This window comes from Emydura macquarii, unplaced genomic scaffold, assembly GCF_026122565.2.
Source record: "Emydura macquarii macquarii isolate MOO-44397 ecotype Brisbane River unplaced genomic scaffold, CSIRO-AGI_Emac_v2 contig_1119, whole genome shotgun sequence".
Taxonomy (NCBI): domain Eukaryota; kingdom Metazoa; phylum Chordata; order Testudines; family Chelidae; genus Emydura; species Emydura macquarii.
In genome coordinates, this window is record NW_027131256.1 from 9,650,680 (window position 1) to 9,670,592 (window position 19,913).

The 19,913-nt window shown below is 42.1% G+C and overlaps 2 protein-coding genes and 1 long non-coding RNA gene across 5 annotated transcripts in view; 2 read left to right on the forward strand and 1 right to left on the reverse strand.

The window, feature by feature from the left end:
- ST3GAL6 (ST3 beta-galactoside alpha-2,3-sialyltransferase 6) overlaps positions 1–5,658 on the forward strand; it is a 75,251-nt gene extending 69,593 nt beyond the window's left edge. For all 3 annotated transcript variants that reach the window (XM_067546135.1, XM_067546134.1, XM_067546136.1), the window contains one exon: positions 1,116–5,658. In XM_067546135.1, coding sequence (XP_067402236.1) covers positions 1,116–1,196 — 81 coding nt within the window. In that variant the 3' untranslated portion in view covers positions 1,197–5,658. The remainder of the gene's footprint in view (positions 1–1,115) is intronic.
- Positions 5,659–7,549: 1,891 nt separating this feature from the next.
- COL8A1 (collagen type VIII alpha 1 chain) lies at positions 7,550–18,074 on the reverse strand. The gene is made up of 2 exons (XM_067546137.1): positions 17,762–18,074; positions 7,550–12,155 (listed from the first exon to the last, which is right to left on the reverse strand). Exons 1-2 carry the CDS (start codon positions 18,072–18,074, stop codon positions 10,249–10,251), a joined length of 2,220 nt encoding a protein of 739 aa, XP_067402238.1. The 3' UTR covers positions 7,550–10,248.
- The window catches only part of LOC137151749 (uncharacterized), an 83,724-nt gene continuing 78,014 nt past the window's right edge, over positions 14,204–19,913 (forward strand). The window contains exon 1 of the long non-coding RNA XR_010919350.1: positions 14,204–14,405. This is a non-coding gene — a long non-coding RNA (uncharacterized lncRNA). The remainder of the gene's footprint in view (positions 14,406–19,913) is intronic.

Sequence of the window (19,913 nt, forward strand, 5' to 3'; positions counted from 1 at the left end):
CTGCTTGACAGGGGCAGCATTGGCGACAGGGAATGAGGAAAGACAGATGGCCAATCCGCTGAGGATTTCTCATAAGTGGGGGTTTTCTGCAGCCCCATAGAAGTGTCAGAAAACTCCGTCTGCGGGGAAAACCCCATAGCGTTTTGCAGGTCTGTACATGATCCAAAACACACTGAAGTCAATGAAAGGACTTTGGGGCCCAGGAAGATGAGAATTACTGGAATTTGGGGAAGGGGGGGTGTTTGATGTATTGTCTAGAGACTGATTAACAGGACCCAGCCCTGTCATAAATGCCTACGTGCACTATTCAAGAAATCAAGTGGCGCTTTGATAATAAACTCTGTTCTGATTTCTTATTGAGAAAGAAACTTTTAAAATGTGTATCTTTATCTATTTCGTATAAGCATGGTGTAGAATCCTGGAAGTTAGTGATTGGAAGAGGCTTATTAGGTCACACACTCTCTCTGCCACTGACAGATTATTCCCTGCAGTATATTTTCTAATATGTGTCTAGTCTGGTTTTGACTTCCACCACTTCCCTTGGGAAGCTTTCCCCAGCCTATGGGTACATCTACACTGCACGCTTCTTTGAGTGGCTGTAGAATACATACACAGATAGCTCTCCCACACACATCCTTCCCCCTCCCCCCAGTACATATCCTACACAGCTCTCTACCTGGCCAAGCTGTGCCCTTCTGTCTACACTGCTTTATCAGTTTAGACAGAAAAGCACAGCTTGGCCAAGTAGAGAGCTGTGTAGGGTATGTACCCCGGGGGGGAATGTGTGTGGGAGAGCTACCTGTGTATGTACTTTATTAGCAGTGTAAGTCACACTGCTGGAGCCTTTTACTGTCATAGGGAAAGACTCTATCAGAGGGGAAAGGCTCTGTCAGGAGGAGGACTATCTTTTCACTGCAGCATGTAAATACATGTACACTGCATGCTGTCGCCAGAGGTGTGCAGTGTAGACATAGCCTATAAGCATATGAGTCCTTTCCATAAAAGGTTCTGGCTATACTATTATCTAAGTAACCCATTTGATTCATGGAAAAGAATAGATCTTTGTTGCTTGCAGTAACAATTTATTTTGTCTGGGTTTTTTTTTTCCTCTTTAGAATGAATACCACAACATCACTGCTGAACAAAACTTTTTGAAGAAGCTTACAGATAAGAACTTTGTGGTCAGTTTGACATAAGACTGAATAGAAAATGGAAAACGATCACTATTTTCAGCAAGATAAATTTTATTTTTTGTACTGTATTTTTATTTTTAAGTGCCATATCTGTTTTCTGAGATATTTAAAAGAAGCACAGATGCTTCATAAAAGTGGTGGTGGTGGAATGCCACTGTCTAAGACTGATGAAGACAATTGTCGCTATCTCATGGCACACAACCAGACTGAACTGATTTCTGTGAATCTATTTAATTATGAAAAAATACACTTTTAGCCTTAGGTTATCAGGGATATACAGATATATGACGTACACCATTTATTTAACAATAAGACATTTTTTCAGCAACTGTTTTTTTTTCCCCCCCATATCTTCCTTTCCTATATCATCCTGTATGAAGAGTTAGATGTTGCCCAGAGAATTGGAAGGCTACGGGATAATTGGTAAAGGGATACAAAGTCTTTCACCTCCCTGTTCTGGTTTGAAAATGGTTTAGAATGTGTGTCTGCACGTCATTGCCATCTGATCCATGTCTAGAAGCTGTACAATAAGTAAAGTGAGTTTTTAGTCTCCGTCCATCTCCAGGAGGGCAGATGCCCACATCATAGAAAATCACCTTCATAATTCACACAGGCTGCCGCTTTCCTGTTTTCTATCTCAGCAAAGAGGCCACAGACTGAACTGCCCATGAACTCGTGGATGTAGTATATGTAACCCTGGGGTGAACACCCACTGGTAGAACAGTGTGGGGAAGTCTGGATTAATGCTGCTTATGCTGTACCTAACATATGAATACATTGTTCCCAGTTCTGTCAATCTGATTTATTTCACAAGCACCTGAATTCACTTTTAAAAGAGGTAAGCACAAATCTCTTTTAAACTGTGGAATGATATAAGAGTTTTAAATATTTGAGTTGTCTTGGCACGACTAAGTATTGACCACGTTCAAATGGATTCAAAACCACAACACCCCAATGAGTATGACGTAGAATCTTGAGTTCCTGAATTAAAATTTCTTTCAAACAAAATGTCTTTGATGCCTAGATTCCACTCCCCACACACACACTTCAAAGGCTCTGGCATTTCTCATTGTCCCAAAGATCAAGATGTATTTTCCAAAGCAGCACAATCCTCTTCACCACAACCAGGTAACTATGAAGTGTTTCTAGAGCACCAATAGATCATCACAAGCACCAATCAGCTTCTATATTTCTTGACATTGTGTGCAAGGGAGAATCTGAGACGCACATCAACCAATTCAGGGAGTTGCTATTTTGTTTTATCTGGCAAGTCCTTTGTCCTCCCTTCCTCTTTTTCTTTTTCCCTGTTCTCTTGATTTTTAGGCTGGTGTGTGTATGGAGGAGGGGGTAACATTTTCAAAAGCACCTAAGTAATTTAGGAAACTGTTTTTCAAAAATGATTTAGGTACTTTGGAGCCTAAATCCTATTGATTTTCAATAACACACAAGCTCCTAAGTCATTCTGAAAATGGGACCTAGGCTTCTAAGTCACTTAGGTTCTTTTGAAATTTTTACCCAGGATCTTTAACTATCAGAGTTTGGTGGGATGGTTACATGTTTTGAATCAGTTGTCTCAGAAGTCCATGATTGCTCCACGTGAAATCTGCTTGAGAATGTCCCCACGAGCTATCAGGGCCTAAGTGGCAACGTAAAATTCCATTCTAATCATCCCATACAGTACATTCATTATGGAAGATAAGTTTTAAGATTCTGTGGTCAATTGTCCAATTGTCTAGAAATAGAAAATCACAAAGATGTCTGCTTCAAAGGAATTTTGAAAAGGGATAAAATAATACTATATTCAACAGCAGTATATATTAATTTAAACAGCGATTTATCTAACAGAGGAATGCAGGATTGCATTCTTCAGAAATGAGAGCATGAAGCAAAAGACTGAATGTTGCTAGAGTATTGACCACAATTTCCTCGCATCATAAATATAAAAGTAAATAAATAATTGGGTAGAATAATTGGAGTGAAGTGACCAAAGATTTTCTATTACCTGTTTTCTATTTCTGTCCCTCAGAAGTATTACAAATATTTGAAAAAATTTATATAGGTCTCACCTTCTCTTTTTTTTTAGCTTCTTGGTTCTTATGAGTTCTATAACTTTTTATTCTTGATGGTCTCAGATTAAGCTTGTTGGGTTTAGTCTCTAGTGAAGCCACATCATACTAATTTTTGTAAGGACATGATAATTTTGAGTAATTTCAAATGTCTTTATAAGGTGATGTTGAGGCTCTAGGTTTGTTAATCATGTTTCCACTATTTTTCTCATGTCCAAGTCCCCACCATTATTAGGCCTTTGCTTGAAAATTTGTACGTAAATTGATACATTGTTTTTCACAAGAACTCTTGAATCTGGCTAGCATTTTTTTCAATTAATTTAAAAGGCTTGTCTGCATTGAAAAAAACCATGGGTAGGTTGAATCAGAACTGCAGTGATTATTTTTATATGTCTAGTGCTGTTGAGAGACAGTAATTACATAAAAACCTGTGTATGCAGTTTTCAAAACACACTCAGCGTTGGCTTAATTGAGCTCCTATTGAAGACATTAGTAAAACTCCCACTTCAGTAGAAGCAGAGTTAGGCGAAAAGTGAAAATTCCATCTTAAAAAACTAAGGAACATGGCAGCTTCATGCTGGCCTAATTGCATAACATCTCCTAAGCATCTGTATAGAACCCATTACATTCTGACTGTATGTAGGCAGTAAAGACTTGTAGCAAAGTGTTAGCATTTAGTATAGCAGTATCACAGGGTCTTTTCCCAAAGTTAGCTAAATAATTTGCCGCCTCCTTTTTTATCTTTGTCATTTCTCTTTCCTTCCCTCTCCACCGTCTTCCTCACTGAAGAAGGGATATAGCAATACTTAGCTTTGGAGAAGTGGTTAGTTCCTCATCTATATTTGTTGTTCTCCAAATTGGCATTGTCCATAAATCTACTCTCATCCACCTACATCTTAAGTTCCTGTCATAGTCAAGGTTTTTTGTATGTTTGGAGACATAGTAATAAGTTATGGGTAGGTTTCAGCCAAAACACATGACAGTTGAGTTTTGTGACAATCTTAGTTATTCATCAGACTGTACACCTCTCGCCAAATGGTGACAACCAGGAAAGGGGAGATGGTTGGGAGGGAATGCAAAGAGAACAAAGTTAAGCTTTTAGAGCCCCCCTAATGACATGCTCTGAATGCTACATATACTGGTAGCAGAGGGTACTATCATCAGAAAGCATCATTTACGGGTAAGTCATTTTAACTTTGATACTAAGGAGTGAAATGATCGTTACAAAGTGTTTTCGTAACATAATGCATGCTTTATAGAATTCTGTATACACTGGACCTGATTCTCACCCTATGTTGTCATTTACACCCATGCAGTGTGGGCGCAACATAATTTCAAATCAGAATAGCAGCATTTTACGCCTGTGTTGCATAGGTCCAAATAACTACACAAAGGTACTAGGTAGTGTAGAATCAGCATCACTGGGTCTGTTTTAAATATAACACCGATTTTTAAGGTCATCCTGTGCCACTGTTATTCCAACTTGCCTTGGGATTTTTCTTTTAAAAAATATATTGAGCAACTGAAGCAGGATGTTTTTCTAAGATTCGCTTTTGTTCTCATTTAGTTTTGAGAGTACAAAATCTATAGTGGGCCACTCTATTAAAAGCTGCTTTTTGATTCGATATCTGCAGCAGCACGAGTTGAAGTCTTCAATATGTGAATTCCAGGGTACTGCAAGCTGTAGTTCCATGTACAGTACCAACCTAACTGTGCAGGACACTAACGAATTTTCCTTCTGTCAGCTGCTCAGTTCATTGCTTTATGGCCCCAGTCAAAACAGTACAGAAGTCAATAAGAGTCCTTCTATAGTCTTCAGTGGCCTTTGGGGATTGTTCTTAAAACAATGGACTCAGCTTGCTCTGTTATCAAAGTTATCTTAATTTCTTCGATGGTTATAATTAAGGGCAATTCTGGGATGTGACTAAAAGGAAGGTTACAGATTAATGGACTAAAGATGAATCTGTGAGTGATTAATGCACATCTGTAGATTACAAGTCAAATGAAAATGCATCATTCCTACTTTGGAATGACACGAAGGGGGTTTAATAATTAGTATGTGATGTGTCTTGTTTTGTACACAAACAATATACTACTTCTTTTTTTTTTTTTTAATACCCTTTAAGGGCATCTTTAAATGTTTTCTAAACCTAAAATATGGAGGTGGGGGTGTTTGTGTGTGTCTGTTGTTTTTGTATGTGTTTTAATAAAGTGTATAATTTTAAGAGTATATGCTTTTTTCTGGTTTAAGTAAATATTTGATTTCATGTGCTGTTTGGCTTGAGTTTTGTGTGTGTTTTGTCTTTTGATTGTCGTTGACTGTTAACAGGTATTCTAACTGGAGTTTTGAATGTTGTAACACTGATTATTTTCCATATAATAAATCTGTTTTACGGATACTGCCCTCTTCGCGCACAATTTAGCAAATCACAGTGTTATGTATGCAAGACCCCATTACAGTACTATATATAAATGATGTATAGTGGATCTATCATTGCTGTTCAGTTGGCATGTTTAGTTTGACCATATGTGTGACACATTTAATTTGACAAGAGATGTCAAGTTTCTATGGTGGTGGGTAGAGAAATAGGGAGGGAAAGTGCCATCCATGTTTCTTTAACATGAGTTGTAGCATAGTGCAAAAATGGTACATTCTATAAGAACTTGTGGCTTTTGCTTTCTCAAAACTGAGGTATAGGGAAAAAAATCACTCTTTTCTGGGGAAAGGATTACATTTGTTTTCAAATCAGGTTTCAAACTACTCTATGCTGAGCAAAAACAACATTTTATCATGGTTGGTGAGGGTAAGTTGTGGCAAAGAGGAAAATTCTTTTGGAGGCAACATTTTCAAGGGTTTTTTAATCTTGTTCCTCATGAGTAATGTCCAGGAGCTCAACAGGAAGATCTTGAGGAAAGAGGAAGCTCATGAGAGACTTCAGAGGAAAAGCAGAGAGAGAAATATTAAAGAACATATTGTTGTGATGCTTCAGGGCTGTTTAACATTTTTCTTTTTTTCCCATGAACTTGAGTTTGGAAAAGAAAAAGCCCATTCTTCAGTTTGTGGCTTTAGGAGTTCTGAGTATGGCCCAATGATTAAAAAGAAGGGGAAAAAATCCACCATGAATGAATATGCAGATACATTCATTTCAGTAGTGACGTTTTGTGCTAGATTGTGACATTATATTCTGCCCTGAATAAGAGACTTCCCTGCCCCAAAAGCACACCAGGGGATGAACTGTGACTGAGAGAATTAAAAATCTGTTCTCTGGTCCCTGCCTGAGCAATCAAGGAACCAGGGATTTGCTACTGGTCTAGTTCAGTAGCAGATTGCATTCCAGTCCATACCAGTTTGCCTGTGCCCATCCACGTGTGAAATTTGGGGAGCAGCAGTCTTGGGAATCTGTTCTCTCTCTCTCTCTCCACCCCAAGGCTGTGCCCTGCAATTTGTTTGGTGGTTGTACTGAATCATCTTCATAGAACATTAAACCCCACAAACATAAGTAATGCTTTAGAATCCACAATTCCTTTTTAGAACATCATGCATGATGGGCTTGACCTCTGCACTGTGGAGTGTTGTGTGCGCATAAGTACAAGGTAACATGTTAAGCAGGTCAGAGAGTACAGGTGAAAACTATTCCTGCGATGATGATCATTTGCATTTATATAGGCCTTTCTGTTCGTAGATCTCAGAGTACTTGCTAAGGTGAGTAAACTTCTCTGTCCTACAGATGGGAGAATTGAGACACAGAGAGGCAAAACAGTTTGTCCAAAGTCATACTACAAGCCAAAGGCAGATCTGGGAACAGAATTCAGATCTGACTCCCAGTCTGATGGCCCATCCTCACTATATTTATGCCTATTGGTAGGTGCAAGGCATAAAAGAAGACTGTCATTAATTGTCCACCCGGAATGACTCGGATCATACTTAAGCATGTGTCTCGAGACACGTCCCCTCTCTGCCTGCACCCCACCCTTTTTTCAGTCTGTGTTTTCAAGCAAGGTACATAGTTCTCCACATCAACCAGTACTATGTTTATCTATCTCTCTCCCTCCTTCCCCAACATCCAGGACATGTTGCTGGGGATCAATTAAGGCCACGCAGCATTAAGATCTATGTAGAAGTGCCAATGGTGTTTCCTCAGAATGATATTTGCATATTCGCTCATTCAGGATTCTAGAGGCACCATTTATTGGTAAATGCACTGCAGTTACAGTGGCTTCCTTGTAATATGGATTAATAGCAAGCTTGGCAAAAATGAATGTCCTTTGTATATCATCATTTACACCAGTTTGTTTTTAATAGATTCTGAGTCTCCTTGTGCTCTGAATGTGAATTTGGTGCTTCAAACTTTCTTTCTAGTTACATTCTGTTAATAAAAGGGAAACTTTTATTTTTTAGACATTTAATAAGATATTTTTTCAAATCAGTACAAAAATTTTAAATACAAAAATTATTTGCTATTGACATTTGTCATACATATCCTGGAAACTCACCAAAGTCACCAATGTTTGGTAAACAGTCCGTTGTTGCCAACATTCAAAAAATGTTCGAGATCATGTACCACACTACAGTCACTGCAGTCCTATGTTGGTATTACACTGCATTAAACTCTGTTTTTTAAATAATGGTAATGCCAGTTAAATCCTCTCTTTTTTTTTTTTTTTTCTTCTGTATGGAAGAGCCTAGTTCATTCTGAATTAAATATGGTAGCATTAGTCAAGACATAGAAAATGTGGTCAGCCTGCTTTTAAACTAATGCAATAGTATGATGTGCAACACTGAAAAGGGTAACAGAAACTACAGTATTAAAATATTTTAAAATTAATCTCAGTAATTAATTTTTGCTGTGAAATTAGCACCATTGCTGAATAGAAAGAACCTTGTAAAAATGTCGCTTCCCCCACATACACCCAAGTTTGATGCCTATGTATGCTCATATACAAACTTAGGCAATCAGTAACAAAATATAAATAAAAGAATTGGAGATCAGTGTGACACACTGCACCCCCATGTGCACCCTTATGGTGTGATTGTGTATCATTCATGATCACCCTTATAGTGTAATTGTGTACTGTTTAATGCAAAGTATGTTATGTAAAATGTTTGTCAAATGCTCATGACATGCTGAACATTATGGTTATAGTACTATGTTGCAATGTTGTGTATGGTTATGAAGCTTCACTATGTAATCTTCCCAAATATGTGTCTCATGGCTTGAGGCAGATTGAGGCAAAACTCTACAGAGCTGGAGAGCCATTCACACCTCACTAAGATTTATATAGAACAACCCAGCTCAGCATTCCAAGAACAAAAGACCAACCCGGACGTCAACAAGCAAATCCACAAAGAACCACAGTGTTTCAGGACGTGGAGAAAACCATACAGGGACACAGTTTGTCACCTGACCCCTGCAAGGGTGAGGGGGGCGAAGGAACATGGTTAAAAAGGGGACATTTTGGCTGCTAGCACTCTCTCTTTGATAATTTGATGAACCAATGAGCTTGCAATGTGCAGTGGGCAGCACTGAACATTTTAAGATGGCAGTTCCTAGGGTTGCATCTGGGACTGGAGGTGTTTGCTGGGGTCATTCTATTGCATAATCCCATGAGTGGCTGGCCAGAAGCACTCACTCACTGAGTTGAGAGCAGCTTGCTTGCAGGAGGCTGGGCTGAACTACCCAGGAGTGGAGAGTTCACATAGCAGAGCAAAGTGAGATGGGCTCCAAGAGTGAGAGATTGGGGTGACATAGCAATTCACCAGTTCAGATTGCAGAGAAGAACATCACAATCAGTTATTACATTAAATGAAATTGTTCTCAGATGAGCCATAGAGCTTAAGGACAGAAGGGACCATTAGATTATCTAGTCTGACCTGTATATCAGAGGCCACCCAACACCTCCCAGGACCCACACACTAAACCCAACAATAGAAATGAGACCAAAATAAATTGTCTGTATTAGTGATGAAAATTATTGGACAATCTCAAACCAATGTATTCATTATTTAGCAAACAGAGCAAGTGCTACTTTGCTGTACATTCATTAATAAGCTAATTTAATTTTAGCTGAATCACAGAACAAGTGCATTCTCTTAAAGCCAAACAGAATGCAGTTCTTAGCAAGTGAAGTGTGTGTCTTTATACCGCTGACTTTATATTGATGTTCGCTGGCCAAAATGCTACATTATTTTAATCATTTGGCACAACAGATATCTAAAGTCATTAGACTAGAACCATGTCTCAGGTCTACCATGTCTACCTCCTGCTTCGTAAATTTATATGGAGGCTTCTTGAATGCTCTGGCATTAGGGGTTGATCCATTGCCCACTGAAGTCAATGGCAATACTTCCTTTGATTCCAATGGTGGTTTAGATAAAGCCCTCACTTAGCAGTGAATTAAAATGGTCTTGTGCTAACATTCTTTTCCATCTTAAGTGTGTTGTTAGAAGAAACTGTCCTGTGATACTATGTGCTGGGGAAATAAGGATTTCAGTGAAGAGAATCTTTTCTTATAGTGTAGGTTAGATAAAGCCTGCTTTTAAAAAAAGCATTACTCAAACGTTTATATATATATAATATCATTTCATACTGACTCATTCTGTTTATTTTAAGTTTTTTCATCTCATGTTTTAGATCAATGTTTCAGTTAAGTAGGCAACAAAAGTGAGTGATGTATGCAAGATTTGAACTGCAGTACTGTATTTGTGAATGAAATGAAGTAAGTATGGTACCACAGAAATATATAATGTACAGCTAATATGTCCCCATTGGGTACAGAACAACTGTTAGGAACCTGATACACATCATAAAATATGTTAACCACACCATTTTTTATAACAAGCTGTGCATAGTGTGAAACTTTGTATTTCATCTGTTGTACAAGAGGGGTCTAAAACTGTCTTTAAATGCATCTTGCAATGGTATAAAAGTTTGAAAGAGGAAAAAAAGTTTTGATTTGTTTGTCTGGATGTTTTTGTTTTTGTATTGTTTTTACATAGGATACAATAAATATCCTGAAAAAGACGAGTGAACATATTGACCAGCATAGAGTCCCGCTGCTTGTTCAGATGGCATCTGAATATAAACTTTGTCTCCAGGCATCAGCTGAATGACAGTGCTTCCAGAAGCTTGGTCCAGGAAGCCTTTTTTGTACTCATCATACGTGTACATTAGTGGCTCATTGTTCTTGAACAAAGCTACCCAGACGCTGGCCCCTTTACAGTGAACATGGTAGGCGAAGTAGTAAATCCCAGGGATCTCACAGGTGAAGATACCCGTCTGTGGGTTATAGTTCTGCCTGCCATTGTAGAGAAGTTTGTCGAATTTCACAGGCACCCCGACCCGTGGGAAGGGGGTGGTGAGTTCTGCTGTGAATGCAGGCATCTCGTAGACTACACCACCAATCTTGCCTTTCTTGCCCATATAGCTAGGTGGGGTCTTCACTCCATCAATAGCTGGCCCCATCTCTGGCAAATATTGTCCAATGGCCGGTGGAGTGGGTGGGATTATTATTGGAGGACCAGGTGGACCAGGAGGCCCTGGGGGACCCTGACGACCTGGCTGACCAGGTGGACCAAGTGCCCCAGGTTTTCCTGGTGGTCCTTGCAGCCCTGAAACACCAGGTTTCCCTACTCCTGGAAAGCCTGGTGGACCTGGCACACCTGGTTCTCCTTTAGATCCTGGAAGTCCAGGTGGTCCAATTGGGCCACTGGGTCCCGCAATACCTGGGATTCCAGATGGACCTTGATGGCCTTGATCACCAGGGATTCCAGGTTCCCCTTTAGGTCCTAATTGCCCAGGAATGCCAGGCAGACCTGGCAAACCTTTGTGACCAGCTTCTCCCTTTGGCCCCATTGGACCAGGGAGCCCTCTAAGACCTGGGGCTCCTACTTCCCCAGGAAAACCTGGCTTTCCTGGGAAACCTTGTAGGCCAGGTTCACCTTTTGGACCAATCGGTCCTTGAATCCCTGCAAGCCCACCTTCTCCTTTTGGACCTGGGAAACCAACAAGACCAGGTGGCCCCATTACTCCTGGTAATCCTGGTTGACCTGGCTCCCCAGGAGGCCCACCCATGCCAGGGGGGCCCACATGCCCTTTCTCACCTTTAGGTCCCATTGCTCCAGGGAAACCACCCATGCCACGATCACCTTTAGGCCCAGGAAATCCTGGTTTCCCCATCCCTGGTAGGCCTGGGGGCCCTGGTAAACCTGGCAAACCTTGTTCCCCTTTTCCACCTGGGAATCCAGGCTGGCCTGGGATTCCATCTTGTCCTGGTTTTCCAACACCTGGAAGGCCAGGTGGACCTTGAATCCCAGGTGCCCCAAGCAGACCTTGTAGCCCTCGTTCACCTGGCAGTCCTGGTTTACCTATAGGTCCCTGTGGTCCTGGAAACCCAATCATTCCTGGTTTGCCAATCCCTGGGAGTCCAACTGGACCTGGAGGACCAGGTAAACCAGGTGGACCTTTTAACCCTGGTAAACCTGGAATCCCAATACCTTTTTCTCCTTTAGGCCCTTGAAGCCCTGGGATTCCTGGTGGTCCTTTCATTCCCGGTTCACCCTTTGGTCCTGGTTGTCCTGATAATCCTTGACCACCTGGTTTTCCTATTCCAGGAAGTCCAGGGGGCCCTGGCGGTCCTTGTGGCCCTGGCATTCCCATAGGCCCAATCTCACCCTTTGGTCCCATCTCGCCTCTTGGCCCAGGGAGACCCATTGCTCCTGGTTTTCCAGGCATTCCAGGCATACCTGGTTTGCCTATTCCTGGATATCCTTGTGGACCTGGTTTTCCTTTGGTTCCTGGCACTCCATGACCTGGTAATCCTGGAGGTCCTGGTGGCCCCCTTGGTCCAGGCTCACCAGGGGGACCTTGCTCACCTCTCAAACTGGCTAATGGAATTTCTGTTTTTAAGAGAAGAAAGAGAGAGATGAATCATACATTTTACCTTTTTTGAAAATCCTGTATGCAACTTAAATAGCTTGGTTTCATTTAGATACGGCTTGGATTTCTGGTAGATACACTAGGTGCTACCACCTCATGGCCCCAGTTTCTGATGTTTGGCACTAATGTGGCACTTTTATTATGATATATGACTTAATGCACCCCAAATTTCACTTTATTCATAGTTTAAGTGAAATAATTACTTTTCCATCATAATCTTCCCTTCATTTTTATGTAAAAGCTATCTACACCTTAGGCCCATTTCCTGCATATATGGAGCAACTTTCAAGTCTGTGATGAAATGCAAAAAAAACCCCTCAAATTGTGAGTAGTTCTTCTTCCTTTTGTTATAAATATGTCATCCGTCTAGTCATGACTTACCATGGCCTTGTCAATACTTAAATGTTTCGCTGGTCCAGCTATACCATTGTAGCTATGCTGACAAAACTCCCCTAGTGTGGATGCCGTTTATACCAGCAAAAAAAAGTGTTTTGCCTGGGCTAGCCTTTACTGGTTTGACAAGCAAAATAAGCTAAATTGCCAAACATGCTTTTTATGCTGGTATAACTACATCTACACTCGAGTTTTTGCTGACAGATGTGCTGCCAATAAATAAATAGCACACCCCTACCCAATGTTGCTGTGGTTTTTCTGTAGACATGGCCTATGAGGCAAGACATATCTCATTTTAGTGCTCTCCCTTGATTAAATTGTTGAGTAAATGTATTTTGAAAAATACTCAGTTCACCAATATATATGAAAATTCCTGTTGGGGAACTATCTTAAATCTATACTTTTTAATAAGTCAGTGTATTTCAGCACTGATGCCAGCCCTATGTAAAAGCTTGTAGTGAGATGTTAAGAATTTAATGGAACCAATGAAAACCAGGAAAATTCATTTACCAGTGTGACAGCTTCCTTAAATCTGGCTTTCTTACTCTTTCCTACCCATGACCCCTACCCTACCCATTTTTTCCTCCCAAGCCCCCATATCCCCATTCTTTTCTGTCTCTGAATGTTGTGCCATTTCAGTTCAAAAGAGCTAAATGGATTTGAGACATGATAATTTAATAATCTGTATCCACTCAATGCACCAAACTACTCAGGGCTAGACTGTAGCTTTGCCACAGCCCCTGTGTATGAGGAACTGTGCAGCTGCACAGGGAAGGAGTGGTTCCTCTGAGAGGTACAAATCAATTCCTACCCTGCTTCCCCCTTGCCTCAGAAGTGGGGTGCAGGGTGCTAGAAATGTGTTGATCTATATCAACAGCTGCCAAATAATGCCCTGTGCATCTGCTCAGCTGTTCTGGCGGGTGCTTTGGGGAGAATGGAGTCAAAGTTCTGCCCCTTCCCCACCCACCTTCCTGGGTGCCTGTGTGAGGGGGAAACAGCAGGTGCACACGACGGCCCATGGAGGAGTACAAAGGGGGTTCTCAATTCCATGCACAGAGCCAGGGGCAATCTAGCCCATAGCATTTATCTAGCACTTTATATCTTCAAAGCATCTTACAAACACTACGGGCATTACACCCTATGCAGCAGGTAAGTTTTAGCTCCATTTTACAGCTGCAGACCTGTCCACACTACACATTTTCCCTGGAGACTGCAGGTTGTCAGATCTTGCTGTAGGTCCACAGGGAAAACTGGAGTCCACAGAGAAATTCCCTGCTGATTGACTGCTTTCAGGGGTGTGGCCCTGCCCCCCAATACTCAGTGGGATTTGACAGTGAGCTCCTCCAGCCCCTGGTGCCCCAGGGGGGAGAGAGGGAGATCCTCTGGCCTCGGGGGTCCTGGCAGGGGCACAGAAGGTGCCCCTCCAAAAGAAGTAGGATTTAAATTCCTGCACAAGCCCCTGGCTTCCCTCCTCCATTAACCCCTGTGACAGAGTGTTTTGCCTTGTGGGATAGAGGGCCTGGGCCTAAGCCAACCTGATTACCTAATGAACCCCACCTGAGGGGAATCAAGAAACTCCCCACACAGAGCAGAGGGTGGCTGCAGGAACAGCAGTGAGAACCAGGCTTCTGTGGTGATAAAGCTCAGATGGGAAAAGGGCTGGAGGGAGAGTAAGGCAGAAAGTCCAGTGAGTAAGGACAACCCTCCACACAGGAAGACCTGGGGGAGAGCCTGATTAAGCAGGGAAGAGATGTAGAGACCAAGAGAAGAACTTAAAAGGCTGGATAGGACGTAGCCCAGGGAACACTGTGGTACAGGTAAGGAAGCAGACCTTGTTCAGGACAGGGCTCTGGGCCAGAACCTCGAGGAGTGGGTGGGACTGGGTTCCCCGTTGGCCCCAAGGAAGGGCACATGCGAGTGTTATCAAGCCTGGCAAGCTGAACCGAAGACAGGCTGCGGAAGTGCCCTAAAGAGGAGGAAGGATTTTTGTTTGTGTTTAAAAATATATTTGGGACTGTGAGTTTGGAGGACTGTGGCCCTGGGAGGCGTGGCCTTAAAATGGAGACCCAGTCAGTGAGTTACTGACAGAGAAGCTGCTACAGCACTGGTGTGGCTGTCAGTGGGGGCTGGTGGGAGGGGGTGTGCTAGTCCAACGAGCGAGAGAGCTGCTGCACTATGCCAGGCCCCGAGGAGGTACCTAGCAGTGTGTGACCTTGGTTACACCCCCACCCCCTTTCTGGGGGAAGCGGTTATTGAGCTGCTCTTGCCATAGGCAAATGAGGCAGGCCAAACCCAAGCAGTGCTGTAACCCTGCCAGCTTGCAATGCTGGCCCCTCGCTCAAACTTGCCTCCCTTCATCATGATGGAGGGGTGGCTGGGTCACACGTGAGTGAGTGATGCTGTGAGCTGGCCCTGGGCCCCTCCCCACTTCTACCACAGCCCCCAACCTTGCAAATGCCTGCCACAACCTCTGCTCTAGGAGGTGGGAGGCACATGAACATGCTGTCCCTTCCCACTTTGTAAACAAAGGGCTGGAGTGCTACTGAAGGTCATGTTCAGCTCTGTTCCTGTGGCCAGCTAGGAGCTGCTGCTCTGGCTGGCTCTGGTTTCTCCAGGGCCATCCCCATCTCCAGTCCTGGGAGGGTCCAGAAATACCCCACTACTAGGCCTAGGTGAGCTGTGGCAACCAAAATCCCCTGGAACTTGTTTCATGTGCTGGGAAATAATGCGAGAGGACTGCATGTTTGTAAAAGTACACTGGCTCTCTATTAAGAGAAGCTGTAACTAGAGCTGGCATTCCAGCCATGTGCACGCAGACTGATTTCCTGGTGCCTCCTCTGAGTCCAAATTCTTCTCCTCTTCAACCTGTGCTCCTCCCTCCAACCCCATGCTCTGAGTGTCCCTAAACCTCCTACAACTGCCAGAAACTGGAACTGGATAATAGGGGATGAATCACTCAAAATTGCCCTTTTCTGCTCATTCCCTCTGAGGTAGTTGGCACTAGCCACTGTTAGAGATGGGATACTGGGCTAGATGGACCATTGGTCTGACCCAGCATGACTATTCTTGTGTCTTCCTAGTACCATGCAGTTTGCTACAGAGCTGTCCTTTACAGGGGGGCAGGGTTGAAGAAGTACTTTCAGAGCTGCTTGGGGCACGGGTAGATATGGGGAGGGAATGATGTTCAGAATTGTTTGATGTGGGTTTGGTGCTGGTGTGGAGCTGAGGGAAACAGAATCTGTTTGTGAGAGTTAGAGCTGCTCAAAATTTTCTGATGGAACACTTTTTTTTTTTCCCCCCACAAGAAAATGGCAACTTGTCTAAAGGAAATCATTTTGCAAAAACATGTTAATAAAATGTTTCAGGGCGAAAAAGAAACAGCATTTCAATAAGGCCTGAGCATTCTGTTTTGATATTTTTGGAATGGAATCTTGTTTGGTTAGGTTTTTTTGTTTGTTGTTTCAAAATAACTTCACTTCAATATTTCTTAATGTGAAAAAATTTAATTTTGTGTCAAAAATTGAAATGTTTTGACTGACCTGAAATGATTTTTTTTTTTTTTTTTTTAATTGTTTCATGGGAAATTTCAAAACTTGATTTTTGGTTCCATTTTGGAATGGAACCTTTTTTTTTTTTTTTTTAAATGATGGCATTTCCCATGAAATGGAAAATCCAATTTCCTCCTAACTACAATGGGGGTGCAGAATTAATTGACATGGGGAAGAGGATAGAAGTGGCCTGGAGGCAAAGAATTAACTGGTGTTTGTTTCTTGGGAGGAGCTGGAAGTCCCCAGTATTCAGTACATATGTATGTAACTTTATGCATATTTTAAAACCTAAAATTTTATCACAAGATATTGGCAGATGCGTAGCTGAGACAAAGGAATTTGGGGCTTAGGTTTATATTTTTGTTTAAGTCTAAGTCAATTGGAGCTGTGGTTGGTCAGCACACTTGAAATATCCACCTCTAAATGGTTTGTCCAATATCACACACAAACTCAGCACTGCCCTCAGGGTTAGGTCTCAGGGAGTTAATGGATCTCAATCTTATGTGTGAAATTATTTTTACATTTTTTCCCCCCACATTTTGCTAAAATCTTGTGTTTTTCCCCAAGAAAGCCCAGTAAATGTTGAAGGTTGTGTATTAAGGTGACCAGATGTCCTGATGTTATTGGCTTTGTCTGATATAGGACCCTATTACTCACCAACCCACCCCATCCTGTTCTGATTTTTCACACTTGCTATCTGGTCACCTTAGATTGTATGCACATATAGATTTGTGCAATAATATACTAAACCTTCTGAATATAACTTGCTGGAGAAATTAAGTATATTGAATGTAATCTTCACTATCAGTAGGAGTAGAAACATAAACACATTTATGTATCTATAAAACATAGAGCTGGAAGAAAAAACTGTGATATTGAGCAAATCACTTTGTAATTGTAAGGTTGAGATTTGCAGCATTAACTCCTAATTTTATGTCTGATTGCTGCAGAGACACTGGCCACTGCATTCAGGTCACATAAGGATCCTGCCAGTGTGAGTTTCAGGTGCCCACAAGCAGGCAGCTGTGTGATTTCCTTCCTTGGACCAGCAGAATTCCTTGTTAGCCTAAAATATCATCTAGCATCTCTGCCTTTGCTGTATCACATTTTGGGCATATGGGCAGACTGAAGCCCAGTATTTTTGTGTGCACACGAGGAGGCTTGTTTTCTACTATAGATGCTCTTTAATAGTCAAACAAGATTACACTGGAAACACATGATAAGGCAGGGGTTGATTTTTGGCATGTGCGTCTCACTTTGAGGGGCTATATAGTAACTACCTTATGATACTACTTTGATCTCCACTACCACAGTATCTGAGCACCTCCTAATCGTTAACGTATTTTTCTGTGCACCAACTCCACTCAGGTAGGGAAGTGCTTTTAACCCCACTTGACGGATGAGGCTGTGTACATCTACACTGCTTCTGCAGCAGCGGGATTCACAGCGCCTGGCACTCTGAGTGGTTGGCCAGCTTCCTTCCATGGAACAGCAATGTGCAGTGATGGTTTGACCATTATTTGTCTTCAGTTAGATACTAATTACGTTTCCCAAAATATTAACCCGGTGTTGGTTTCCTGCAGATCTGAGAGGAGTGGGGAGGTGGGTTCACTTGCCGAGTTTACCTTTATCTTTTTTTGGCATCATCTCCTTGCCGAGCATAGGCAGCTGTGGGATTTCTTTCATGTACTGAGGCAGGTGAGGGTATTCTTTTCCGTACTGCATGTGTGGCACCTCCTTGCCCATATGCTGCATTGGAATGCCGTCTTTGCCCAGCGGCATGTGAGGTACTTGTTGTCCAAGGGCCTGATATTGTGGGACTTGAGGTGGCAGCTGCTTGATCCCATAATAGACACCCCCTTGAATGGATTTGACTAGCTCTAGGTAAACAGCCACAGCCGCTGCCAGCAGCTGCACCCGGGCTAGCAGCACAGCCATGACCTGCGGAAGTAGAGAAAAGGGAATAATTATTGCACATAAAAATCTGCTAATGATATTTTCATACCAGAAAGCATATATCGTAGCCAAGGCCCTTCATCATCTGGACCGAAATTCTGTAGCAAGATCTCTGGATTCTGCATCACTCTTGTGGAAGTTGTTTAGTAGTTTTGTATGCACTTTACTTGTTGGTATGTCTGTTGCACCTTCACCTCTGCCCTTCTGCGTAGTCTGTTTTCTACCCTTCTCACCTGCACACAGTAATCACATCTTGTAATAAAACCACAAAAGCAGTGCACTGCATGAGGAAAAAAAAAATAAGCCTAAAGGAAATTATACCTATTACGTCTCTCCCCCCATTACGCAGCAAGGTGGCCATTTTTTATTGTCAGCAACCAGAGCAGAAGAGGATCAAGATTTCCGCGTAACTACCCCATTCTCCAAGCTCCCCATATTTCAATTTTCACGTCAGTCACAAGTTAGCCAGTGTCTTCAACGCCAGGGCATCACTTTTCTTTTTATACAGCTACCACTTTTGGTTTGAGATGAAAGTGGGGAAAGCTGGATACAAAAGTAATGTTTAGTAAGGGGACTTTCCTCTTCACACTGAGACAGGGGCCACGCACCCAGACGTTGATTATCAAAGTTGTATGCTAATTACCGCTAAGAGTTAGTAAAGGGACTAAGGGGGGGGGGGGAGAGAAATTATTTTTTAAAAAATAGGGCTGAGTATCTGAGAGGTCATGGGTCTAGATTCAAAGCCCACTGAAGTCTGTGGGTGAATCTTTCTATTGTACTTCAATGGGCTTTGGATCAGGCCCATGGAGTTCAGTGGGAAGGGCAAAAGGTGAATGTGCTTTTAAAAAAAAAAAAAAAAAAAAAAAAAGGAGGGGGGGGGGGGGCGGGCAACAAAGTATAGGGAGACTTGATGGGGGAGGGGAGGGGAGAGTAAAGGTAATGACCCCCATGTGAATGGTGAGTAAATCAACACAGGACCTTCAGTACAAAACTCTACTATTCAAACTGAATAAACTACTACTGCTGCAAGCTAATGAAGTTGTCTGTTCTCCTCCTGTGCAACACATACAGGAAAAATGTCTCATCCCCTTTCCATGACCGGTGGTAGCTGTATAAAAGCTGTATAAAAGTGGTAGCTGTATAAAAAGAAAAGTGATGCCCTGGTGTTGAAGACACGGGCTAACTTGTGACTGACGTGAAAATTGAAATATGGGGCGCTTGGAGAATGGGGTAGTTACATGGAAATCTTGATCCTCTTCTGCTCTGGTTGCTGATAGTAAAAAATGGCCACCTTGCTGCGTAATGGGGGGAGAGAGAGACGTAGTCGGTATAATTTCCTTTAGGCTTATTTTTTTTTCTCATGCAGTGCACTGCTTTTGTGGTTTTATTACAAGATGTGATTACTGTGTGCAGATGAGAAGGGTAGAAAACAGACTATGCAGTCTGGACAATAAAATACTTAAAAAAAAAAAAAAAAAAAAAAAAAAAAACTTGTGCAGATTCACCCTGAACTATGGGCAGACTAGTGTAACGAACCCTCAGGCCTAAGATTTTTTTTTGCTGACCACCTCTGTCTTTGCCAAACCTAATCCAATTCCCCTGCAATTTCACAGACATGGAAGTATACCAGCGTGGAAAGATTGAGGCAAATCAGATAAGGTACATGGAAGGATAAGAAGGTTCCAAACAAATGAGGTGATCTCACATAGTGTTTTCTGTAGTGTTTTTTTTTTTTTTTTTTTTTTTTTTTTTTTTTTTGGCTCATCATAACTCCAAAACAGTGTGGCTTGGAAACTACAAATTTGTTTTAATCTATTGGTT